The sequence below is a fragment of the Petromyzon marinus genome, unplaced genomic scaffold (assembly GCF_048934315.1).
Source record: "Petromyzon marinus isolate PM22_M1 ecotype Great Lakes invasive population unplaced genomic scaffold, UKy_Petmar_22M1.pri1.0 PM_G_Scaffold_18, whole genome shotgun sequence".
Lineage (NCBI taxonomy): Eukaryota > Metazoa > Chordata > Hyperoartia > Petromyzontiformes > Petromyzontidae > Petromyzon > Petromyzon marinus.
The window spans coordinates 307,181-333,930 of NW_027422739.1; the positions used below are offsets into that span (position 1 = coordinate 307,181).

Sequence of the window (26,750 nt, forward strand, 5' to 3'; positions counted from 1 at the left end):
AATTTCGTGGCCGGGAGTCAGAGCCGTTTCTGCGACAGGGATGTCCTCTGGCTCCTACAGTATTTTATCTAACCTACTAGCAGGAAGTACCCGGCGTTGCCCGGGTAAAAAAAAATATATTTCAAAACTTCTCTTAAAAACCTTACATATACATACACAGATACTAAGGTATTGTGAAAGCCCGGTGGGCCGTTTGTCCATTTCTCCACCAACAAAATTATAAGAGGCTTGCACAAGTCCAAAAAGTCATAGAAAGTGTGGGGTACATAGTTGATCTAAAAGGTTTCTGAAAATTGTCGACCCACCCCCTCAAAAAATATCTTTATCCCCGCGTAGGTATATATACCTACACACCCTTAATACAATAGAGTAAGTAGTATCTCTTGCCTCTGTAGTTGTATCTACTGACTGTATAGTAGTATCTACTGAGCCAGTAGTAGCTACTGCCTGTTTAGTAGTATTTAGTGACTGTAGTAACTACTGACTGTAGTAGTATCTACTGGGCCTACAGTAGTATTTACCGACCCTATAGTAGTAACAACTAACTGTATAGTAGTATCTACTGACTGTGTCGTAGTATTTACTGACTGTAGCAGTATTTACTGACCGTAGTGGTATATACTGACTGTTAGTATCTACTAACTCTATAGCAGTATCTACCAACTGGATAGCAGTTTCTACTATCACTACAGGAGTGCATACTGGCTGTGGTTGGACCTGCTATGATTACAGCAGTGCATACTGTGGTGGTTCCTGCTTTCACTACAGCAGTGCATACTGACTGGTGGTATCCTGCTATGACTACAGCAGTGCATACCGACTATGGTGGTTCCTGCTATGATGACAGCTTTCACTACAGTAGTACATGGTGACTTTATCTTATATATGAAAGGGAAATTTGTGAATGTGTGTCTGTTCGAATTGTTTAGCATACTTGCCGACATGCAACCAACTTACTGTATATTAAACGAGAATATGCGATTCTAAAAAAATCTACAATCTTCGATTCCTTTGTGCGATTTAAAGAATCGATTCTTGGTGCGCTCAGGTTGAATTTAAAATTACTGAGTTATATATTTGCATTGGTATGTTATGTTTTTAAGTTTTCAGAAGTTTTAAAATATATTTTTGCCCCGGGCAACGCTGGGTATATCGACTCTATAGCACAAAGTCCTCACCTGACAAGAGTGGCGTGTTGAGGCCTAGTACCATGCAGAGCCCCCGGCCTCGCCTAGATTGCCCCCCCATGCTAGAATAATCGTGTAAAGGCACGATAATTTTAGTATCTACCGACCCTATAATAGTAATTGCACACATTGGGGTGGGGGGGGGAGAGAAGAGGACGTGACACTTTGATGAATTTACCTCGGCGTCGCGTGTAAATTTTGTTTGCATTTAGAAGGTGAGTGAGAAATGGCGTCCACCCTGCAGCGACGGCGTGCGCGCCCGTTGCCGGGGGAAACTCGCGTCAGCGTTTCGCGCATGTGCAACGGCGTGCTTTGTTGCGAGCCGGTCGGCAAAAGTAAATTACTAAATTAAGATAGATCGCACCAAAACGCGATTTTAACCACTTTTAAGGTGACGGATGGGAAAACGAAATGGCCTAGTCCCACCGCGGAGCCTGGGGCGTGCCGCCCGGCAAATTTTTTTCGACGTCAATCCCACGGTCCGAGAGCCAAATCCCTCGCAATTGAGCGTATGCAGACAGACAGACAGAGAGACAGACAGACAAAAAATGCCTTTTATAGGTTAGACTAGCGGTTAGTACCCGGTGTTGCCCGGGCGAAAAAGGCAGACACACATGGACTTACAAACAGACATGGACCCATACACATAGAAACCCACTGACTTACACGCACGCAAACACATGGACTCACACACACAGACATCAACTTGAGAGACACATGTAGTTATATACACAAATCGACTCAAACACACAGAGTTACACACATATCAACTCACACATACATACATAGACTGCACAAGAACAGCCGCCATTCGCCACTAAGTGGCAGTGACATCATCACAACGCTTGTGGCAGGCTATGTGCACCTTGAGGCCACGTGAAGTGTCGAACACCTGCTGGCAGGAGGTCACGGGGCAGACCCAGATGGCACAGGTCGACTGAGATGACTGGCAGATGCACCACCTGTGCCCTGTACCCTGCTAACTTGCTGTGCTTTAGCCACACGGTGCACCGCTCGTTTTTGTGAGCGTCGCTCCTCCGCCCTCCGTTGTTGTTGGAGGCCGACTGCCTCCAACTGGCCTGTAGCATCCTTCACGAGGCTCCTCCACAGATACCGACCTTGACACCGCTGGTACCAGTCATCGACAAGTCCACTCAGCTGCACATCGTCCTGTAGCATATCACTCCATCTCTTCTCTAGCGCCCGTTTAGAGACCTTCGATCCGGCGGAACAAAAGGTGTTTAGGCATGCGGTGGCTGGGCATGCAGGCTACATGGCCCAGCCAACGCAGCCTTGCCTGGCCATGCAGGTTACATGGCCCAGCCAACGCAGCCTTGCCTGGCGTAGGAGGTCACCAATGGGACTTTGTCCAAATCTTTCAAGTATTTGTGAGCTCATCACACAATCCAGCCTGGTTAAACCCAGGAAGGATCGTAGGCAGGCCTACCTAAATGTTTGTAACCGGCGAAAATGTTGCATTAGGGGGGTCCAAGTTTCGCAAGTGTAGAGAAGGGAGGGAATGACCATGGGCGAGACGATGTGGAGCTTCGTGCGGAGCGAGAGACCAGGTAGCTTCAACGCAGTGTTACACAGCCGATGAAAAGATAATGCCGCTCAACTGATTCAGAGTGAGACCTCTGGTGTTAAACCGGAGCCAGTCATGAGTACACTGGGCAGGTATGGGAAACTCTGCACTCTCTACAACTGGCCCATCACCAATTGTGAGTTATGGGGGTGGATTGTCCGATGGTACAAAATACCCAGGCAGGTGCTTAGTTTTGGTGGGGCTGATGGCAAGGCCCCACCTCTTAGTGGCAAGCTCCAGGTTGAGCAGCAGCGCGTCCAGCTCCTCTTCTGAGTGAGCATTAATTACCAGACCATCGGCATACATAACGTGGTTGGCCAATAGGGAGCCATCGATTGACCGCACCCGGGCATCGATGAGCCTCCCATTGTATCTGTACCAGATGTTAATTCTTCCGGTAGAGGCATTGAAGGCTTAACGAAATACGTGGTCCAAATATATGTAAAAGATTGTGGGAGGCAGTGGACATCCCTGTCGCACCCCAAGATGTACAGTGAGTGGCTCTGATTCATGGTTACGTAGTTTGATGTGGGACCGCTCACTATCATGAAGGTCCTTAAGGATCGTGAGCAGAGGGTCAGGGACTCGAAAAGTACGAGGAGCAACCCAGAGCTCAGGCCTAATGATGGTATCATAGGCCCTGAGCAAGTGAATAAAGCACACATGGACTAACACGCACACATGGACCTACAGGCATGCAACGAAATGGACTAACACTGACTAACATGGAGCCACGCACACACAGCGACAAACACACATGCACATGGACTGACACACACACATATCAAGTCACACACACATTGACTTACACACACACATCGAGTGACACACACACACATACATAGACTCACACACACAGACATGAACTTGCACACACATACATATCGACGCGCACACACACGGACTGCCACACATAGACACATTGCCATACACACATCGACTGACACACAGACTCCCACACAAACATACATGGACTGACACACGGACATAGAGGCACACAAACATGGACTGAGACACACACATGGACGTACGCACACACATGGACGTACGCACACACACACACACACGTACGTACAGACACACACACATGGACTCACACGCACACATGGACCAAAAAACACACAAATAGAAAGAAATTTACTTACACTGACTGACAAGGAGCGACGCACACACACACACACATTGACTCACACACACACATGGCCGCAGACATGCACATCGACCCACACACACACATGGAATTAGACACAGGCATTATTACTGTGAAAGAAGTAACTTAATTAAAAAAGAGTAGTTTTTTTACACACACACACCACGCACACACATGGACTTATGCACACACCACGACGGTATGCACTATGACTACAGCAGTGCATACCGACTGTGGTGGTACCTGATTTCACTACAGCAGTGCACACGGCCTGTGGTGGTACCTGCTTGAACTACAGCACTGCACACGGACTGTGGTGGTACTTGCTTGAACTACAGCAGTGCAAACCGACTGTGGTGGTTTGTGGTATCACTACAGCAGTGCCTCGTGACTGGTGGAACCTGCTATCACAAAGGCAGTGCATACTGACAGTGGTGGTAGCGGCTTTTACAAAAGCAGTGCATACTAACTGCGGTGGTAGCTGCTATGATAACAGCAGTGCATACTGTGGTGGTACATGGTTTAACAACAGCAGTGCATACTGAATGTGCTGGTACCTGGTATGATTACAGCAGTGCATATCGTGGTGGTACCTGCTTTCCCTGCAGCAGTGCAAGCATATTGTCGTGGTAGCTGGTATGATTACAACAGTGCATACAGTGGTGGTACCTGCTTTAGCTACTGGAGTGCATACGGACTTTGGTCCCTGCTTTTACTACAGCAGTGCATAGTGACTGTGGTGGTCCGTGCTATTACTACAGCAGTGCATAGTGTGCTTTCCCTACAGCAGTGCATGCAATTGGCGTCAGTTGGTACGGTCGAGCTCGTGCAGTAAGTAAATAAAATAAGAATGCCACTAAATCGCTAATTAAACTAATTTTAAGTTGACGGCTGGGAAAACGGAATAGCCTATACCAAGCATGGGGCTCGGGGCGTGCCACCCGGCAATTTTTTTCGGACTTGAACCCCACCGTTTGAGAGCCAAATCCCCCGCAAGCGCGCGCACGCGAAGACTTTTATATATAAGATGGCGTATGTGGGGATAATGGGAAAATGTCGTTCGTCGCCAAACAAATGGCAAAGTCGTGTCGGTGGGGGCTAAGTCGACTCTGGGAATCGACACCGAAGCGTAGGTTTGCAGTGGCCCCTGCATGAAAACGACGGAAAGTGCAGCGGATAGATAAAGTGCGCTTATTTATATAAATGGCTATTATTGCGACCACGTCTTTATGCGCGAGGGAATGACACTTATGCAGACGTTTTCTCTTTCAAAATAGCTACTTTTCTAAATATCACTGTCCTGCTCACAAAACAACTACTCTGAGGGGAATCATCGCATTTCCTGTACTTTGGAGGAACCAGCAGCCACCTCATATCCCTGCACTGAATGCTATTATTACGTCTTCTTCATTCTAACATATTTACAATTGCCCCCTCAGTACGGGGGTTGAGCGGTGACATGTCAATTATGCTTAATTGGTGCACATCAGCTCATAGTTACAGGTAGGATAATTAGATGTTTTCGTTGACTTTCATTTATTTACCAATTTATTTATTTTTTGCTCGCGCAAAATGTTTGCACAAAAATGTTGGGACACCATCGCCCTCACTCTGAATTACTCATGGCAGACGCCTGCATTTCCCCCCCTTGCTTCTTTCACTTAAGTCACGCAGATAGAAAACTATTATTTTAAAAGTTAGTAAATATGAAAGTAATGTGTGTGCGAGTCCATATGCGTGTGCGTCGTATGAGTGTGCAAGTCGATGTGTGTGTGTGTCTTTTTAGGGCAGTTGTGGGTTGGAGAAGAGATAGAGTGATGTGGTATAGGAGGGTGTGGAGCTGCGTGGACTTGGTACCAGAGGTGTCAAGATCGGCCTCTGTGGAGGAGGCTCGTGAAGGACGCTACTGGGCAGTTGGAGGCAGCCGCCCTCCAACAATGGAGGGCGGAGGAGCGATGCTCAACAACGAGCGGAGTGCCGGGTGGCTAAAGCACTGCAAGTGGGCACATGTTGTGCATCAGCCAGTCAGTTGACCCATGGCACCTGCTGGGTTTGTCCCGTGACCTCGTGTCAGCAGGCATTCGATGCTTCACGTGGCCTCAACGTGCACATAGCCTGGCACAAGCATCGTGGTGATGTCACCGCCACTTAGTGGCTGAATGGCGGTTGTTGTTGTGCATGTGTGTCTGTGCGTGCGTCCGTCCCACCGGTGCCAGGTGTCCATCGTGGATACCGGCGTGCCCCCGCTTGAAACGAGGGTGGTGGTGTCGGTGAACGTCTTGGACAGAAACGACCACACCCCACGCTTCCCCAGGGACCTCCAGCACGTCTACGTGGTGTTGGCGGATGACGAAACGGAGGTGGAAATCGCACGTTTCTATGCCACCGACGCCGACTCGGGCGACAACGCCAGGATAGCGTACGACATATCGCCACAAGTAAAATATCGCATGGACGGCTATCAAGGAATCGGAATCCTCTTCACCCGGAGAAACTTGCACCGTGCGGGGACATCCGACACCATGGAGGTCAGGGACATACTCCATCCTCCACCCTGTTCCCCCCGCATCCCGCTTCCTCCCTCCTCCACACGCAGACACGCGTGATGATATCACTCCGACCTCTTATCACCGCGATGATTCGACCGCGAAACGGAACTCTCCAATCTCTGTTGCTGGCCCCGCAGCTCACCGCCATGAACACGGATTTGGACGCAAGAAAGGTGTCTACCAAACTGCGTGTGGATTGGGTCGCCACTCCTCTGCCGCCAGAGACGCCCCCGGCCTTCGCCCAGAGGTATCATGCGGTCACCGTGGCGGAGACGGCCGCCGTGGGCTCCGTGGTGATTGCCCTGCCCACGCAGAGCACGGCGGGGAGCCTCCTCTGGTTCAGCATCACAGGTCACGTGGTGCCACCACACACATCCCCCCACCCCAACACAACCCAACCCATCCCAACCCACATCATGATGTGTTAACGGTGACATGATGATGGGTTAACGGTGACATCATGATGATGGGTTAATGGTGACATGATGATGATGGGTCAACGGTGACATCATGATGATGGGTTAATGGTGACATGATGATGATGATGGGTTAACGGTGACATCATGACGATGGGGTTAACGGTGACATCATGTTGGTGGGTTAACGGTGACATCATGATGATGGGGTTAACGGTGACATGTTGATGGGTTAACGGTGACATCATGATGGTGGGGTTAACGGTGACATCATGATGATGGGGTTAACGGTGATATGTTGATGGGGTTAACGGTGACATGTTGATGGGTTAACGGTGACATGATGATGATGGGGTTAACGGTGACATGATGATGGGTTAACAGTGACCTGATGATGATGACGGTAGGGGCACCGCGTGTTGACAGGCGGTAACGTGGAGGACCGCTTCTATGTGACCCAACATGGCGGTGTTGTGGAGTTGGCCCAGCCGCTGGATGCCGAGCAGCGCGCCTCCTATGAGCTCACCATCAGGCTCACCGACGGGTCCAACGCTGTAACCACCCTGGTGGGTGGCCACGCGTGTCTGTGTGTCTGTCTCTGTGTGACTGTGTGTGTCCGTCTGTGTGTGTCTGTCTCTGTGCGACTGTGTGTGTCTGTCTGTGCGTGTCTGTCTCTGTGTGACTGTGTGTGTCTGTCTGTGTGTGTCTGTCTCTGTGTGACTGTGTGTGTCTGTCTGTGTGTGTCTGGCTCTGTGTGACTGTGTGTGTCTGTCTGTGTGTTTCTGTCTCTGTGTGACTGTGTGTGTGTCTGTCTCTGTGACTGTGTGTGTCTGTCTGTGTCTGTCTGTCTCTGCGCGACTGTGTGTCCGTCTGTGTGTGTGTCTGTCTCTGTGTGACTGTGTGTGTGTCTGTCTGTGTGTGTCTGTCTCCGGCAAAACAACCCCCTACCTCCTCGCGGTGCCGGACGGGCAACTCTGTCGTGGGCAGTGCTGTGGGGGGAGGTCCAATTTCGATTGGCTCCTCCCCTCATGGCATCTGTGTCCACCACAGGGGCTAAACAGAGGCTCTGGATGGGTGCGAGGGGCTGGTAACCCCTCCACCTTCAATTAATTACCACTAAACCGCGAATTAAGTATATAACTAATAAGCTTGTGCCGGAGGCCCCGGGGGGCCAGGCGTCTATGACGTCTCCTGGCCAAACCCCAATTGGCGGAGCCAGGAGATTGAATATGTACCCTCGGGGCTCCTCCAGAAACAATGAAAAACCACTACGGATGGCCACGTGGAATGTTCGAATGCTCACTGCGGAGGAGAGGCTGCCACTCCTCTGTCGGGAGCTGGACCGGTACCGCCTGGATCTATGTGGCATTCAGGAGGTCCGGTGGACCGGTTCTGGCTCCTGCCACCATGAGGGGTGGACAGTCCTCTACTCGGGGCGGCAGACTGCCAAACAACAGGGTGTGGCTCTTCTTTTGAACAAAAGAATGAAGGGGGCGTGGGAGCGTGGCGGTGAAGTGTGGGAAGCTGTAAGCCCCAGGCTGCTTTGGGCTCGCCTTCCCATCAACCGGAGGCGAGGAATGGTGGTCGTGGTTGCTTATGCCCCCACCGAAGATTAACATCCGTGGAGGGATGCAGGCAAAGCCGATGAGTCAGATGCCTTCTATGACCTCCTGTCACAGGTGCTGGCTAAAGTGGCCCCTCAGGATAGAGTCATCATGTTGGGTAACTTCAATGCCCGAGTTGGTCATGATGCTGGCACCTGGTCTGGAGTGATTGGAGGGCATGGGCCAGATCAGCTCAATAACAACGGTAGGAGGCTGCTGGATTTTTGTGCAGCCCATGGGCTTGTAATTACCAACACGCTGTTCCGGCATCGGCGCATCCACACAACATCATGGATGCATGCCGGGTCCAAGCAAGAACATCTGCTGGACTACATAGTAATGGACAAGCAGATGCGAGCCCATGTCCTTGACACCAGGACCTACCGTGGAGCTGATCTGCCCTCTGACCATCGACTAGTCATCTGTAAGATGTGCCTGCCATTCTTCCACTCCGGTGGTGGGTGTACACCCAGGACCCCATTCCAACCTCAAGTGGCCTGGTCTCAGTTATCTGATGAAAGTTGCAAGCGAGAATTTCACCATCACTTGCGGCTGGGATTGGCATCGTCCCCGACTCCTCCTGATGTCGAGGGTAAATGGGCGAGGTTTAGGACTGTGACTCATGCAGCTGTAATGGCTGCTTTGGGTACGCGGTCCAGACCTCCCCAGAGACCCTGGCTGACAGAGGAGGTGTTCAGGATGGTTGAGAAAAAGCGACAGGCCCACTGTCATCGGCTACAGAATCCCACGTCAGAGAATGAGGAGGCTTACCGCAGCCTTCGCTCGGAGGCAAGGATGGGTGGTGGTCGCGGGTTGCTGAGGAGATGGAGTCTGCCTCAGTGGCCCATGATCACAAATCTCTATTTAACTCCATCAAAAAAGTAACCTGCAGCGCCACACCTATTACCATCATTAGGGGAAAAAACGGTGATCCAATCTCCGACCCCCAGGAACAGGTTTGCAGATTTGCTGAGCATTTCTGTGAAGTCCTGGGGGAGGGAAAATCCCTCAGCCAAGAAAACAACGTGGCACAAAGTGAGGATGACCCTGCTGAGGCTGCGGTGCCACAAATATTGGAAGAAGTCACCCCCTGTGAGTGACTGGCTGAGGTGCCATCTGTTGAGGAAGTACTGAAGGCGATACGGAGTCTGAGACCAGGAAAGGCAGCGGGCAGAGATGATCTCCCAAGCGAAATGCTGAGGGAGGGTGGCGTTTGTGCACAGACTGCCCTATATGACCACTGGTCGGGTTCCGCAGGATTGGAAGGATGCCCTGGTTGTCCCCCTTTTTAAGAAGGAGGACCACACAGACTGTAACAACTACAGGGGCATCTCACTCCTCAGTGTGCCAGGAAAGGTCCTGGCAAGGATTATTCAGCATCGCCTTGCCAGGCACGCTGAGGAGAGGCTTGCGGAGCCCCAATGCGGTTTCAGGAAAGGGCGGTCCTGCACAGATGCCATATTTTCTGTCCGTCTGCTACAGCAGAGGTGTATGGAATTCCAACAAGACCTACATCTCTGCTTTATTGACCTGGTCAAGGCCTATGATACCATCAGTAGGCCTGGGCTCTGGGTTGTTCTTCGTGCTTTTGGAGTACCTGACCCTCTGCTCACGATCATTAAGGACCTTCATGATGGTAAGCGGGTCCGGGTAAAACTACATGGCCGGGAGTCAGAGCCATTCCCTGTACACCTTGGGGTGCGACAGGAATGTCCTCTGGCTCCCACATTATTTTGACCACGTAATTCGTGAAGCCTTCAATAGCTGTACCGGGGGAATCTCTATATGGTACAGATATAATGGGAGGCTGATCGATGCCCGGGTGCGGTCAAGGGATGGCTCCCTATTGCTCAACCACGTTATGTATGCTGATGATTTGGTAATAGCTGCTCATTCAGAGGAGGAGTTGGAGACGCTGCTGCTGAGACTAGGTGGGGTCTTACCATCAGCCCCACCAAAACTAAGCACCTGCCTGGGTATTTTGTACCATCGGACACTCCACCCCCACGGCTCCCAATCGGTGATGGGGCAGTTGTGGAGCGAGTGGAGAGTTTCCCATACCTGGGCAGTGTGCTTATGACCAGCTCCAGTTTAACAGCAGAGGTCTCACTCCGAATCAGTCGAGCGGCAATATCTTTTCATCGGTTGCGTAACGCTGTGTGGAAGCTACCTGCTCTGTCACTCCGCACTAAGCTTCAGGTCTTCTCGGCCACGGTCATTCCCTCCCTTCTCTACGCTTGCGAAACGTGGACCCCCCTAATGGAACATCTTCGCCGGTTAGAAACATTTAGGCTGGCCTGCCTACAATCCATCCTGGGTTTAACCAGACTGGATTGTGTGAGGAGCTCACAAATCCTTGAAAGATCTGGGCAAGGTCCCATCGGTGAGCTCCTCCGGCGGGCAAGGCTGCGATGGCTGGGTCATGTAGCCCGCATGCCCAGCCACCGCATGCCAAAACAGCTTTTGTTCGGCCGGATTGAGGGGGCTAAACGGGCGTTGCACGGGCTAGAGAAGAGATGGAGTGATGTGGTACAGGAGGACGTGGAGCTGAGTGGACTTGCCGATGACTGGTACCAGCGGTGTCAAGATCGGCCTCTGTGGAGGAGGCTCGTAAAGGACGCTACTGGGCAGTTGGAGGTAGTCGCCCTCTGTTGTTGGAGGGCGAAGGAGCAACGCTCACAACAACGAGCGGAGCGCCGGGTGGCTAAAGCACAGCAGGTTGGCACAGTAGGGGGCACAGGTGGTGCATCAGCCAGTCATCTCAGTCAGTCGACCCGCGGCACCTGGGTCTGCCCCGTGACCTCCTGCCAGCGGGCGTTCGACACTTCACGTGGCCTCAGGGTGCACATAGCCTGGCACAAGCGTCATGGTGACGTCACCGCCACTTAGTGGTGAATGGCGGTTGTTGTTGTTGTCTGTCTCTGTGTGACTGTGTGTGTGTACGTCTGTGTGTGTGTCTGTCTCTGTGTGACTGTGTGTGTCTGTTTGTGTGTCTGTCTGTCTCTGTGCGACTGTGTGTGTCCGTCTCTGCGGGCGACGTGGTGACGTCACGAGGCAGGGGACGGCCGCGGTGGCCACGTGAGACACGCGGGGGGCATTGTCACCTCTCACCACTTCCTCCTCACCGCCACCCACATCACCGCTGTACTCACCCCCGCTACCCTCGCCCCCCCACTCCCCGCTAGGTGGAGGTGACGGTGCTGGACGTGAATGATAACCGGCCCCGTTTCTCCCACGGCTTCTACAATGCGACCGTCGCCGAGGACTCTCCTGGCGCCGTCGTCAGCCTCCGGCTGGAGGCGACTGATGCCGACGCCGGCGACGCCGGCCGGTTATTCTTCTCGCTCGTCAGCTTAGGCGGCAATAACGCCGCCGAGAGCATGCGTCTGTTCCGCATTAACCCCGTCACCGGCGAGGTCACAGCTGCCGAGGAGCTGGACCGAGAGGCCAAGCAGAGCCACGTACTCACCGTCATGGTGAGGGGGCGCCACGCCGGGTGTGTCTGTGTGCGCACCATACGTAGCCGACTGCTGATCGAAGTTGCCGACGATGATTATGACGACGACGATAACGACGACGCCGTGACCATCGTCTTGCGTGGTGACCATAGTGTACTGTATAGTAGCGTGTTGTTGTGTATATAGGTGTTATGAAAATTGATGGAAATAATGAAAATTAAATGAAATTTGAGATTTGCATAATTTATCCGAAATTATGTTAATTGGTGTAATTATGCGCATAATTATGCTGATTCGAGAGATAATCGTATTCATTTATGCGAGTGGGCGTGGTTAGGATAATGCAGGTCGTTATGGATTATAAGGTCGAGCCTCGGTGACGAGGATTGTGTTATGAATTGGAATAACGCAATTAATCGTATGCAGTGACGCAGGCGTTGTGAGCGTGAATGAGAGAGAGTCGATTCGACTCTGCTCTTTAATTCCGTATTATCGATAAGGGTACGATTACTCTCGATTGAACATTACGAATTATGCGTGTTATGGATTATGTGTGGTGATAGTGTGCTTTTGATAGGTCCCCAGGATTCAAATCTCATACGCAGAACAATATTATGCAGAATTTCAGGAAGAATCACACACAAACCTTCTGCTTTAATCAATTTTATTTCTAGCTAACTTTCATTTTTGGATAATATAAAAACTCAATCTCGGGATTTTGGAATTTCAACACAGCGTTAACATGATACCACCACGATTGCGTTGTTTCACCTCGATAGCGGCACCTGTGGTTAATTCCCGACGCGTAACGCAATCGATCGGTTGTTGAGAGAGAGATTGAAAACATGCGAACTATTCTATCAAACCTTAACTTTATAATATGCAAACTCGTATGCTTGAATTGTTACACAACACGGCACTTGGTCTTTGATTCGTATCCAATCCTTAATACATTCTGATATGCGAAGTTATTATGCTTGAAATCGTCAGCACAGTACCACGTTGATGTTTGTTCATTGATTCATAACGATTATGAATTTAAAGCGTTCGACTGAAATACTTCGAATTGCCTTATCAACACCACTCGATGGCCGCAATGCTTCGTTACTTGAATTGTCACACAACACAGCATTCGGTCATTGATCATGCGCGGCCCTTAATGCAATTATTGTCACGTTGTTAACAATAGGATGACTGATTATTATGCAACGCTACTCGTTGACAGGGCACTCCAACCAGTATTATTCTTGGAGGCACAAATATGCGTTTGAATTCGTTATTTCAGTCGTGGATACCAGCAAGATTATGCAGAAAGACAAATATTAACGAACGACTCAAGTATTTCTAATCAACTTCTCAAGGCGACTCAATGGGTGGCGATGTTTCCTTTTGAGATCCTTATCTCGGGCCAATCTTTTAATTAATTGTGGCCAGACCCCTGACAGGGAACCGGTTGAACACGCTCTCTATCCCCGCGAGCGGCGCTCCGTGGTGAGGTGTCAAGAATTAATCCTTGTTAATGGGTCAGTTGGTAATTTATGCGGTTAGAAGTACAGCCCCATCACAATATTACAGAGGAAAATTATGAACACTCTTAAAAACGATGGATTATTCACTCGGTCGTTGCGATGTTTCCACAATCACGGATGGTTCAATGGCTTGAGGTTTTAGGCTTTGTTAATGACCCGTGTGTGTGTGTGTTGAATGGTATGAGTGGTGAAAGAGTAGGCCAATGTTCGGAATCGATTCTTCGAGTCAAGCAGACGTCTGGTTTGTCGTGTAGTGGGGGGCAGTGTATCATACGTATCAGTTGATTCTTCTTTCAGTAGTTGGTTCGGACTCGACGGACGTTGGTGAACGAGTAGATGCGTTGTTGTAGCTGAGATGACCGTCTGGTAGACAGCGTTAGAAGCACGCCCGCAGCGGCGCGGTTGTACGCGGACTCGGTAGGTAATGCGCGCAGTACGTCTGCGAGCAGCTGGCACGCTGGTGCTCCGTCGTCGGCGGTTGTAGATTACAGGCTCACGATTCGCTCGTGGTGGCGCTGGCCGCTAACAGCGGCAGCGGGACGCCAATCGGCGACACTCGCCAATTCGGCGAGTTGTAGAGGAGTCTCCGGCGTCGGTGATGGCTGGTCTTCTGCTGAGATGAGTTGAGCGGGTCTTCTGCTGAGATGAGTCTTCTTCTGTTGAGCTGAGTTGAGATGAGTCTTCTTCTGTTGAGCTGGCCCTGAGGGCTGATGAGCTGATTTCAATGCTGAAACGGCTCCTTTTTATGCCAAAAATCTCTCTCCTTCTCGGCTCCCCTAACGAGGCGGAGCTATCTTTGATCTGATCGTATGTCGGTGGGGGGGGGTTCGTGTGTCGGTGGTGGGGGGGTTCGTGTGTCAGTGTGTATGTTTGTGTGTGTGTCATTTATGACACGGTCCTGTTCGGGTCTTTCCTCAAGCCATAAACATCAAGACAACAGACACCTCGATTCATCTTGGTGGCGTCTGGTTGTCTACTCCATCCACCCAGAGAGAGGGGCGGGTTCCCCCCCCCCCCTTTTCCGTACGCGTTCCGACGCACAAAGAAATGGTTAAGATTTTTTTTTTAAGTTTAACATTTCACATCATAGTTGGTATCTTATCATACACAGTTATGATCCTGCTTGTGATTCATAGTATTTGATTTATTTCCAAGTGAAGATGCTCTTCCGAGCGTATGCATTTTATCACGTGCTGCAGGGAAAGACAAAGGTGGCCAGGATCTTCCCATCTCTCTATACTTTGCAAATATCATTTCGACTCCACATTCTACCAGCCTAATCCACCCCGTTACCTTGGCTCTTACTTAGTTTATTAATTTTCGTCACTTTGTGCGTTTATAAATGTGTGACAGTTTAACTTAAAGCTCGCTCGCTCTTTTGCTGCCCGTGTGCAGGGTGGGGTGGGGGCTACTACTAAGTTCCGTGTGTGGCAGATGGTCCCCGCGATAACGATCTTGTTTGCCCTGGCGTAAAATTCCTCTCTCGCGCTCTTCGGGAGAGACAAAGGTGGTCGGGAGCACCTCTTTATACTTTCGACTTATATTTCTCAAATACCATTTGGTCCCATGTTCGCCAAGACTCGTGCTTGTAACTACGTCCTCCCGACACCTCTCGGTTTTACCGAGGTTCGAATTGTTATGATGGAATTATTAAAAAGAAAAATAATTATCATCCTGAGTTTAAGAGGTCCGTTTCTTGATTGTTGGAATCCATATCCCTTGGTTCTGTAAGGTTCTATAATGGAATGTCGTGTAAGGTTAATACGTTATTATTAATATTATATTGCAATTTCCTTTAAAACTTTCTTTACCTGGTTGCCGTGTGTGGGGTGGGTGTGTCTCCTCATCAAACCCGGCTGGCTTTTCCAGATGGCCCCTTGTGATAAGGTGTAATTCCTGCTTCTCCACGCTGTGAGAGAGACAAAGGTGGTCGGGGTTGCTTGGGATATTGTTTAAACTCTTTCGCAAGTTTGCCCGTTGTCTCATTCCTTCTCGATAACCTTTGATGTGACTCGGTATTCCTGCTCCAAGCTTTGTTTTAACAGTAAAAGTATTAAAGGTGAAAATCATTTGATAGCGAATTAATCATTGGATAATAATTCACTGATGTGTCTGGTGGCCTGTTCTTAATTGGAGTGAGCGTTAGGATCTCTAATTTTATCTTATTCTTGTTGTTGCCTTTTCATTTTTTAGTTGTTTTACTGGAAAATAAGAAAAAGAATATGTATACGATTTACCCTGTTGGCGTCTCCGTGTCTGCTCTCTTGGTGTTCTGACCTCGGAGGGACCTTTCCTAAGGGGCCCATCAAACTCTTGTTCATCTGGAGATTTTCGCCGATAGCTGTTACATCCTCGCCTTGAGAGTTTTATTATTTCTTTATATCTCTATATGGCCTGTTTATGACCGACATCTGTTTTTTCGTGTTTCTGGCTTACGGGTTTGATTCATTAAAAAAATATATATATTGTTTGTCACGAAAGAAAGGAAAAATAAATCTAGGTGTATGCATCCGTAAATATTCTTATGGATATTAATTGTGGAAAAAGGGCCGTATACAACAGTGTAGTGTAGTTTGTCACGTAAACAAACCGTGTCACCGATCGCCACGTTTCATTAAGGTGACACCAAACCTTGCCGATTGGCCGTGTCGAGCGGCGGTGACGCAGTTTGACGGCACCGCAGCGCCGGAGAAATGGAGGCTGAACCTTAGGAAGATGTTTCTAAGGAGCTTACTCTCTCACTCACTCTCTCCCGCGCGAGCAGGTGCAGGACGCCAGGATCCCCGTGAGGCGAGCGTACACCACGGTGTTGGTGAGCGTCATCGATGACAACGACCACACGCCCGTCTTCACCGTCGACCCCTACGAGGCCTACGTGGCGGAGTGGGCGGCCGTGGGCTCCACCGTGATACGCGTCAATGCGTTCGACCGCGACGACGGCCCCAACGGCAACGTCAGATACAGCATCAAATCCGGTGACCGCTTCACCACCACTCCCTCTCCCGCCGCCACTCCCATCCCACCGTCGCCACTCCCACCCACCCGGGGGGAGTTTCTGCACCGGGGCACATTTCCAGCGTCGTGGTTTCTTCGTGGCGACGCTCTGTCGCGTCTCTCTCCCCGAGCGAGTCGCGGGTCCAACTCGGATCGCCGGGGGGTGGGGGGGCCAGGCAGCCGACGGGGCGCCGAGGCTTCCCCCGCGTCATTTGTCCTCAACAGCTCCTTTCAGTTTTGACGACGTGAACTGGCGCTCGTCCGACGACGACGATTCAAGACGCCCTCCGAATTCCCCCGACAGGAAACGTGGGGAATTCCTTCGCCGTCCACCACACGCTGGGTGTCGTCTCTGTGGCGCGGAAGCTGAACGGTTCTGCGGTGGAGAGCTACGAGCTGATGGTGAGGGCGGAGGACCACGGGCGCCCGCAACGCTCCACGGTCGCCACCGTCCGCATCGTCGTCAACGCGTACGGCGTTCCCCCCAAATTCGCCCCCGTCGGCGTCGACGGCTCGGCGGAGGTCACCGAAGGCGCCGTGCCCGGGAGCTTCGTGCTCGCAGTGAGCGCCTCCGGCCGGTCGACGGTCACCTACGAAATACGGGAGGGCGATCCCGAAGGCGCCTTCGACATCCACCCGACGTCCGGGGTCGTCGCCACCAAACGGCCGCTGGACCGCGAGCGGACGCTGTCGTACCGGCTGACGGTGCGGGCCACGGACGCGGCGAGCCTCTCGGCGGACGCGTCGGTGTCGATCCGCGTGCTCGACGAAAACGACAACGCGCCCGTCTTCGATCGCCCGCGCTACCGCGGGGCCGTCGGCGAGGAGGCGGTGGCGGGGACCCCGGTGCTGGACCCCGACGGCGTCCCGCTCGTCATACGAGCCGCCGACGCGGACGACGGCGAGGGGCGCGCGACGGTCGCCTATCGGATCGTCGAGCGCGAAGCCAGAAAGTACTTCTCCGTCGACCCACGCACGGGGGCCGTCAGGATGGCCGGGGCCCTCGACCGCGAGACGACGGCCGAGTTCCGCTTCCGGGTGACCGCGTCGGACGGCGGCAGCCCGAAGATGTCCGCCAAGACACCGGCCGAGGTGACCGTCGCCGTGCTGGACGCCAACGACTGCCCGCCGGCGTTCTCGACGGCCGCGTACGAGACGACGCTGATCGTGCCGACCCGCGCCGGCGTCCGCCTGCTGACCCTGGCGGCCTCTGACCCGGACGTCGGCGCCGTGTTGACCTACCGCGTCGCCTCGGGAAACGTCGGCGACGCGTTCGCCGTAGACACGCGCACCGGGGACGTCGCGGTACGGAACGCCTCCCTCCTCGCCGCCGGCTATTACCTGCGGGTCGAGGTGTCCGACGGGAGGTTCTCGAGCGCCGCGCGGGTGAAGGTCTCCGTGCGGGCGGTCGGCGGCAGGCTGCGGGTTCCGCCAAAGTACTCGGCGCGCATCCCCGAGAACAGCACGGCGATCGCCGCGGTCGCCGTGGTCGTCGCGACGGGTGGAGATCTCAACGAGCCGCTCGTCTTCGGCTTGCTCGACCCGAGCGGCACGTTCCGGATGAGGCCGACGGCGGGCATCCTGGAGACGGCCGGCGTCGCGTTCGACAGGGAGGAGCGCGATCGCTACGAGCTGCTGGTGGAGGTGAGGGGCGGCCCGAGCGTCGCTCGCACCTTGGTCGAGGTGGACGTCGAAGACGTCAACGACAACGCCCCGGCGTTCGTCGGCCTGCCGTACCGCGCCGTCGTCAGGGCGGCGGCGGCTCCAGGGAGCGCCGTGCTCACCGTGGCGGCCCTCGACCGGGACGTCGGCGAGAACGCCAGGGTGAGGTACTCCTTGAGGGACGACCACGATGGCCGCTTCGTCGTCGATCACTCCGGCGGCAACGTCTCGCTAAGGAGGAGCTTCGCCCCGGACGCATCGGGCGAGGACTTCGTCGTGACCGTGGTGGCGACGGACTGCGGGGTTCCTCCGCTGTCGTCCGCGGTCGACGCCATGGTCACGGTGCTCGACGAGGACGCGCCGGCGTTCGAGAGCCTCTCCCACGTCGCGTGGGTGCCCGAGGACGTCGTGCCGCCCGCGCCGATCGCTCACGTCCACGCGACGGCTCCGGGGGGCCCGCCTCTCGTTTTCTCCATCGTCGACGGCGACCCCTTCGAGCAGTTCTCCGTCGACTTCGGCACGGGCGTCGTGAGCGTCGTCGGCCCTCTGGACCGCGAGACGCGGGCCAACTACCGCCTCGCGGTGCGGGCCGCATCCCCGGCGACGGGCCTGTACGCCGACACGAGCCTGGACGTCGTCGTCGGGGACGTCAACGACAACCGGCCGCTCTTCGCGCGGGGCGCTTACGCCGCCACGCTGTCCGAATTCGCGCCCCCGGGGACCTCCGTCGTCCAGGCGAGAGCCGCCGACGCCGACTCGGGCTCCAACCGGGCGCTCCGCTACGAGATCGTGGACGACGGGGAGAAGGGCGGCGAGGGATTCCACGTGGACCCGGACGGCGGGCTGGTCGTGACAACGGCGCCCCTGGATCACGAGCGAAGCCGGCTTCATCGTTTCTCGGTGCGGGCGACGGACGGCGGCTCCCCTCCCCTCGCCGCCTACGTTCCGGTGACCGTCACCGTCGAGGACGAGAACGACAACGCCCCGGTGTTCGAGCGGCCGCTGTACGAGGCGTCCGTGAACCGGCTGGTCTTGGCCGGGCACTTCGTGGCCGCGCCGAGGGCGTTTGACGCCGACGCGTCGGACGCCCACCGGCTCCGATACGCCATCGTCTCCCCCTCCAGGGACGACATTCGTGAATCATATCGCGACATCGAGACCAGCTTCGCGATCGACGTCGAGACAGGCGTCGTCTCCGTCATCGGCGACAGCCTGCGATTAGGCCTCGGCAAGGTAAGGTAATTTACCTTTTTTACCGGGTAAAATGGTAAAGGCTAAAGGTGTCGACATGCCAAGGGGTAAGGTAGTTTAAAGGTAGCTCGGAAGAATTACCCGATAGGGTAAAGATAGAGCGAAGTATTACCCGGTAAATACGGTGCCTTGTTTACTGCTAAAAGCTCCGTGGCGCAGTCCGTGGCCTTCATTGAATAAGTCATATTTTTTTTAAACTTTTTTAAAGCACGCTGTTATGAAATGTACCGTAGAAGTAATGTAAGAACTCCAGGAAGTGGCCCCGAAGCTTGCCACAACGTAAGGGGCCGTGGCCAATTACAGCCAACGTCAGTTGACAGTGGGCAATTAGACCCAAGCCGAAACACAACATATAAAAAATAATGTTTAAAAATATTTTATTTTATTTTTAATGATAGTATATAGTATTGTCATCAGTATGACATAAGTATACCAAGTTTGCAGTCGAAACCACATTGGGAAGTAGGTTAAAATTGAGTTAAAAGATTTGAGGCTACAACAATGACAACAACAGAGTGAGTTAATAGAAAGCGTGTAAAATTGGAATAATCGAGAATATTCTATATGATAAAAGCGCTCTACCTAGCATTTACCTGTTTTAAACCTTTTTCATGTGTAGTACCCCAGTAATTACTACCCTGTAATCGGGTAATTTGTATGGGGTAAGGGTAAAAGGTAGGGTAAAGGTAGGCTCGTTGCTTTTAACCTTTTACCTTACCTGCTGAAGGGTAAAAGGTAGGGTAGAGTGATTGTATTGTGGTAAGGTAAAAGGTTGGGTAAAGGTAGGCTCGTTGTTTTTACCTTTTACCTTACCTTGCCGAGACCTACCTGCGATGGCAGCTGCCCGCCCTCTACCGCTTCCGGGTCTCGGTCACGGACGGAACGTTCGTCAGCGTAGCCACGGTGGCGGTCGACTTGCTGCCCGCCTTCGAGTGGCCCAAGTACGCGATGGAGATCCCCGAAAACTCAGAGGCAGGGACCCCGGTGGTCTTGCGGCGGGCCATGGACGCCGACGCGAGCGGGCGCATCTTAGGGAGGGCGCCCCCCGCCGAGGTGATCTTCGCCACGGGCTACGCCAACGACCGCCCCCCGCGGTTCTTGGACTCGGTGGTCTACGTCCGCGTGCCGGAGGACGCGGAGCCCGGCCTGGCATTGGCCGTCATCCGGGCGGACGACGCGGACGCCACGTCGGAACACCTGCGGCTTACGTACCACCTGACGGGTAGTGTATAGTAGTTAGTAGTGTATAGTGTAGTATACCGGTACAGCACGACACACGTTGCGTTGGAGAGTGAACCCACCGCTACATTTACAGTTGGCTGCGGAGACCCCCCACGTTAAACCGACTCTCGTCGTCAAACTCTCGGTCACATTCTTTGGGTCTTTCGGTAAATTAAAAAATAATAATAATAAAATATCATGACGTTTCGATCGCAACACAAGCAATCGTCATCGTGAGAGAGAAATTAAAACTCCCTGTCCGTCACGACGGCGATCGCCGACCGCGTCCTACCCACCGCAGGCGGCGACCCGCTGGGCCACTTCTCCCTCGGCCCCGTCAACATGGGGGGCGAGTGGACGCTGCGCCTGGAGCGGCCGCTCGACCGCGAGGAGAAGGAGTACCACATCTTGCAGGTGACAGCCACGGACTGCACCTACGCGAGGACGGTCGTCGTGGTCGTCATTGTGCTGGACGTCAATGACAATGACCCCGTGTGTGACAAGGTACCGGTGGCCGTAGACTCGCCGCACAGACCCACACACTATAACGACCACCGCCATTCGCCACTAAGTGGTGGTGACGTCACCACTAATACGTGACCTCACCACTAATACCAACACCACTACAAACACTAATACCACCACCACTACTACCACGACTACCACCACCACTACTACCATACTACTGCTGTGCCCCACGGTGCCCCCCCAGCTGTGGTACAACGTCACCGTGCTGGAGGATGTCGCGCCAGGATTCTTCATGCTGAGCGTTTCCGCCCGTGACTCCGACCTCGGCCCTAACGGCACCGTCAGATACTCGCTGCACGACGCCGGAGCAACGCCCTTCCGCTTGCACCTCGTCAGCGGTAACACTTATCCTGTCACTCGCATAGTCACACTCCTCTCACACCCCTCTCTCATAGTCGTTAGGGTCGGGATCGAACCCACGACCTCCTGCGTACCAGGCGTGGTAGTCAACATCTCATGGCAACCGTGGTGATGATGATGAGAGAGACACAAACTCAAAATTTACAGCCGGGGTCGGGGTCGGGATGGAACCCACGACCTCCTGCGTACCAGGCGAGGTAGTTATCGTCACCACAGTGGCCATGAGATGTTGAGAGACGCAAACTCCAAATATACAGCAGCAGGCATCGTCGGGGTCGGGATGGAACCCACGACCTCCTGCGTACCAGGCGAGGTAGTCAACATCTCCTAACCATCGTGGTGATGATGATGAGAGAGACGCAAACTCCAAATATACAGCAGCAGACATCGTCGGGGCCGGTGTTGTATATGTGGTGTGTGAAATTTTTTTATTTGCATAATGTATCCGAAATTATGTTAATTATGCATATAAATTATGCTAATTTGAGAGATTATTGTGTTAGTTTATGCGAGTGGGTGTGGTTATGTTAATGACAGCCTTTATGATAATCAGCCCCCGCCTCGTAGACGAGGTGGGGTTATCAATCTGGATAATGCAATCAATCGTATGCTGTTATGCTAGTGTCAACTCGGCTTCGTTGTCTAAATTCGTATTATCGATCAGTGTAATGCAATTATTCTCGCTTTAACGTTTACTGAGTGAATTAGTGTGTTTATATTTTAGGTCCCCAAGTTCATATCTTGTCGCAGGATACAGTCCTTATGCAAAAATTATAGAAAAGAATCACACGACCACTTCTGCATTAATCAATTTATTTTCTAATTAAACCTTAACTCTAATATAGTATGTGACTCTCAATCTCGGAATTTTTAACACTGTATCAATACAGTATCATCAACATCTGTATGATTTCACTTTGACAATGGCACATGGATTCCTTTCCCCGCATGACGCGAGCCATTGTAGAGATAGAAATTTAAAACATGCATATAATATTCGAACCAAAAACCTTCACTTATAATATGCAAGTTCATATATTTGAACTTATATATATAGCCCACACCGTCCTGCATTCATTTATAGTTCCATAAGCAATTCTTGCAGGCAATTCTTATCCATTGTTTCCCTTTTGGTATCGGAGCTATTAATTCTTATACAGCATAACACGAGCGTATAGAAAATATGAATAAAGTCCTTAAGATTATGCGACGGTATTCATACGAAAGACAATCAAAAAGTTATTTCCATTCCTAAAGGCACGAATATACGTTCATAGATTCATCAGCGATGTTGTATAATTAAGAGATGGCTTGGTGTGCGGCGGGACGTGCTTCTCACGGGAGATTAATTAATTCGTTCCGACCATGGATGAACTCGTCCGTCTGAACGGGCTCGTAGCTATCCGTGGTGCTAAAGTTCAGGGTAAGAATCCACCCATTTTTTTCGCCATATAGCATTGTGATATGGTAGCTTAGCTGATTGGAGAATATATAGAGTTTATTGATAACATTGAGGTAATTTATATTTTAGTTTTTTTATTGGTTTACTATATAGTATTCATTATATAGTGTAGTGTATACCCAGTTACTGTGAATAGCTCAGATGTGAAGGCTGTGACTTTAACATAGCCGTTTCTCTGACCAGTCACAAGCTAATCACTCAGTTATTTCAATGCTAAATTCTCCTAGTTATTTCAATGCTAAATTCTCCTGTTTGATTTGTACTAGGTGCCTCTGTGAATGTGTATGCTTTGAATTTAACATAGCCATTTCTGTGACCAGTCACAAGCTAATCACTGAGCTATTTCAAAGCTAAATTCTATGCTAATTCCTTTGTCAAGGGGTGCCTCTGTGGATGTGTATGCTTTGACTTTAAAATAGCCATTTCTGTGACCAGTTAAGCTAATCACTCAGCTATTTAAATGCTAAATTTTATGCTAATTCCTTTCTCAAGGCGCTTTGTTTCTTTTCACACAGCTTAAAGGTCGCGATCTGAGCGTGGCTTTGTTCGCTCCAGCACTGTCCTCCAGACAGTCTCGTCCCTTCACCTGATGAAGGCCGCTTGTGTTGTGGCCTAAACGTCGTGAGAATTTCATTGTGTTATTTTATTTTATCAATTTATTATTTTATTCTCATTCTACGTGACTTTACCGAAAGAACCAAAGAAGATGAATCCTTGCCGTCACGAAAGCTTTAAATCGAAATAAGTCGTTATATATCACAATGCTATATGGCGAAAAAATGGGTGGATTCTTACCCTCAACTTCAGCACCACGGATAACTACGTGCCCCGTTCAGACGGACGAGTTCATCCATGGTCGAAACGGAGAAGGGGGAGAGAGACAGCTGCGAGGCGCTGTTATACTCCATGTTGTAAATCATACCATTAACCGTGGTGTGAGAGGTATTAAGAGTCAATGCCAGCGAAAGAGCTGCGGTCAAGGTCATCGTAAAATACAATTAATTAAGAACCGAAATGGTTTAAAACATCTTTCCAATGGTTACTAAGCCAGAATCCATCTTCTCGGTTGAAATTGTCTCTGTGCTTGTATATGTCAATTGCCTCATGAACGAATCTCTCATGGTAGCCGGTTGGTTTGCAAAGAACCTCCGTCTTGGAGAAGTCAATGTCATGTGAGCCCACTGAATTATAACAGTGATCAGCCACGGCAAAGGAGTTCGTTCTACCCTGTTACAAGTCTGCTTTATGTTCCCGGATGCGGTCCAAGATATGTCGTTTGGTTTCTCTAATGTAGCTACTACCACAGAGGCACTTTAGTTTGTAAACGCCCGGGTACTGTATGTCTGGAACTGCATCTTTTACAGATGGAACCAGATCACGGATTTTATGTACTGTGTTGAATCGGACCTGGATCTTTTTTGTGACCCCTGCAATGTAGAAGGCCACTTGTGTTGTGGCCAAAACGTCGTGAGAATTTTATTGTGTTATTTTATTAATTTATTATTTTATTCTCATTCTACGTGACTTTACCGAAAGAACCAAAGAAGATGAATCCTTGCAGTCACGAAAGCTTTAAATCGAAAAATAGGTTGGCGTAGGTCGACCAGTTGACACGCTGTTGCAGTTGTGGAACTCGGTCGGTAGATGGCGCACGCAGCTTGCTCGCAGCGTGCTCGGTGGTGTTGTAGAGTGTTGACACCGGTTGCGCAATCGGCGCTGGCGATGCACGTTCGTTGCATTACTACTTTTGATGATGCTGACTCGCACCATGTAGCCTCGTCGGACGAACTCAGTTGAGGTGATGATCTCCTTGCTGGTGAGCTGAGGAGCTGAGGAGCTCCGTTGAGGAGCTCCGTTGATGAGTTCCCCCGAACTGAGGTTTCAATGCTGCAGTGTCCTCTTTTATGCCAAAATCCTTCCTGTTGGCTCCTCCCCACCAGGTGGGGCTTCTTTTGATTTAGCGGTGTGTCATGGTCTGGAGCGCGTGTCCGTATGCGTGTCCGTATGTGTGTCCATCCGTATGTGTGTCCTTGTCTGCGCCATATGTTGTCCTCTTTCTATAAACCACCAAAAGTAAAACAAACATGTTACAAACCGTCTCGAAGGCGTCTCTCTGTCTGCTGGTGCGAGAGGGAGGGCAAGCTTCCCTCCCTGCATGTCATATTCCCGACACACAAAGGAATGGTTAAGGTCTAAAGTTAACACTTATCCCTCACAGTTTGGTATCGCACCACCCGCAGCCATGATTCTGTATGTAACCCAAGGTCTGTGTCAGCTTTCCATTGTGGTATTTGACTCATGTCAAGGGAAGGTGTTTTCCCGAGCGTATGCACACTCCTACCCCGCGCTGCTGGGAGACAAAGACGGCCGGGATCTCTTTCTCTCTCTGACCCTGGGTTTAACATCACTTAAGTCATGTAGTTTATGTTTAACAAAGTTGTGTAAGCGGAGTATAGTTTACGGTGAACAGCGTTAGCATTAATGTTATGTATGAAATTTTGTATTGTGATTTTTTTTTTACTTAACTTTGCCTGGTGTCTTGGCTGACACGCTGCCATTCCAAGCATCTCTTCCCCCCGCCCTTGGGTTTTCCAGGCTCTTTAGCTTACGTTTGCAGTTTTGCTGTGCGCTTGTTTTTTCCTCTCTAACCTTATATTAACTCTACTTATTATGTCTGGAGGTTAGAGAATTCATTTAGACTTAGGAAAATTCTTATTGTCATATGCTTCGGGTCAAGTTGTATAGAAATGATTAAAATATGGAAATAACATTTCATATTGAATTAATAGATGGGTGATGGTTCCATGATATAGCTTGTGGTCTGGTTGCCAATTGGAGTGAGCGTGAGGGTCGATAATTTAGCCTATTCCTGTTGTTGAATTTCGAACTGTACGTTACTTTAATAGTAATGCAGGATAAATGGTTGGCTGTTTGGCTTGGCTGTCTGCGGCTAGCACAAACTCTCAGTGACCCTGGCTTTGTGTTTACGTCAGTCTCTTGCAATTCGCTGCTCTGCACTCTGTCTGTTCCCTTGACCCTGGGAGTTTGTAACTGTCAAAATCATGTCAGTAGGTCATGGTAAATGGCTTTTCCATGACCTCCACATACCATGCTGAGGGCCTGGGTTGGTGTTGTTTTTATTCATTATATTAAAAAAAACAATAGAAATATGCATCTATATGTATGGGAAAATTACTTGTTAATATTAAGATGGAAAAAGGGCCTATATACAACATCGGGATGGAACCCACGACCTCCTGCGTACCAGGCGAGGTACTTAACATCTAGCCATCGTGGTGATGATGATGAGAGAGACGCAAACTCCAAATTTACAGCAGCAGGCGTCGTCGGGGTAGGGATTGAACCCACGACCTCCTGCATACCAGGCGAGGTAGTTAACATCTCTTGTCGGCGTGGCCCCGCGTAGGGAAGCTCTTTACGCGGGCGCCGCTGGACCACGAGGCCGCCCCGGTCCACGCGCTCACCGTGGTCGCGAACGACCGGGGCGGCCGCTCCTGCCGGGCGGAGGTCCTCGTGAGGGTGGAGGACATGGACGACTCGGCCCCGCGCTTCCTCGCGGGGTCGCCCCCCCGTGCCGTCGCCCTGCGTTGGCGCCACGCCGGCGTGGGGACGGCGGTGACGAGCGCGCGCGCCGTCGACTCCGAACTGGGTACGGTGACGACGAAGTTGACGATGACGACGAAGATGATGACAATGACGACGATGACGTACACACACACACGTGAGTGTGTACATTATGGGGAGCGGTGGTGTAGCGGTTAGCGCTACGCCGC

At 51.4% G+C, this 26,750-nt stretch overlaps 1 protein-coding gene across 1 annotated transcript in view; it reads left to right on the forward strand.

Annotated features, from left to right (window-relative positions):
- LOC142911327 (protocadherin Fat 1-like) overlaps positions 1-26,750 on the forward strand; it is a 51,941-nt gene that overhangs the window by 18,150 nt on the left and 7,041 nt on the right. The window contains exons 6-15 of the mRNA XM_076060318.1: positions 6,139-6,450; positions 6,609-6,822; positions 7,314-7,453; positions 11,677-11,967; positions 16,243-16,453; positions 16,777-19,367; positions 20,208-20,607; positions 20,908-21,110; positions 21,319-21,472; positions 26,384-26,626. Of these exons, the coding sequence (XP_075916433.1) occupies positions 6,139-6,450; positions 6,609-6,822; positions 7,314-7,453; positions 11,677-11,967; positions 16,243-16,453; positions 16,777-19,367; positions 20,208-20,607; positions 20,908-21,110; positions 21,319-21,472; positions 26,384-26,626 (4,759 nt within the window). The remainder of the gene's footprint in view (positions 1-6,138; positions 6,451-6,608; positions 6,823-7,313; positions 7,454-11,676; positions 11,968-16,242; positions 16,454-16,776; positions 19,368-20,207; positions 20,608-20,907; positions 21,111-21,318; positions 21,473-26,383; positions 26,627-26,750) is intronic.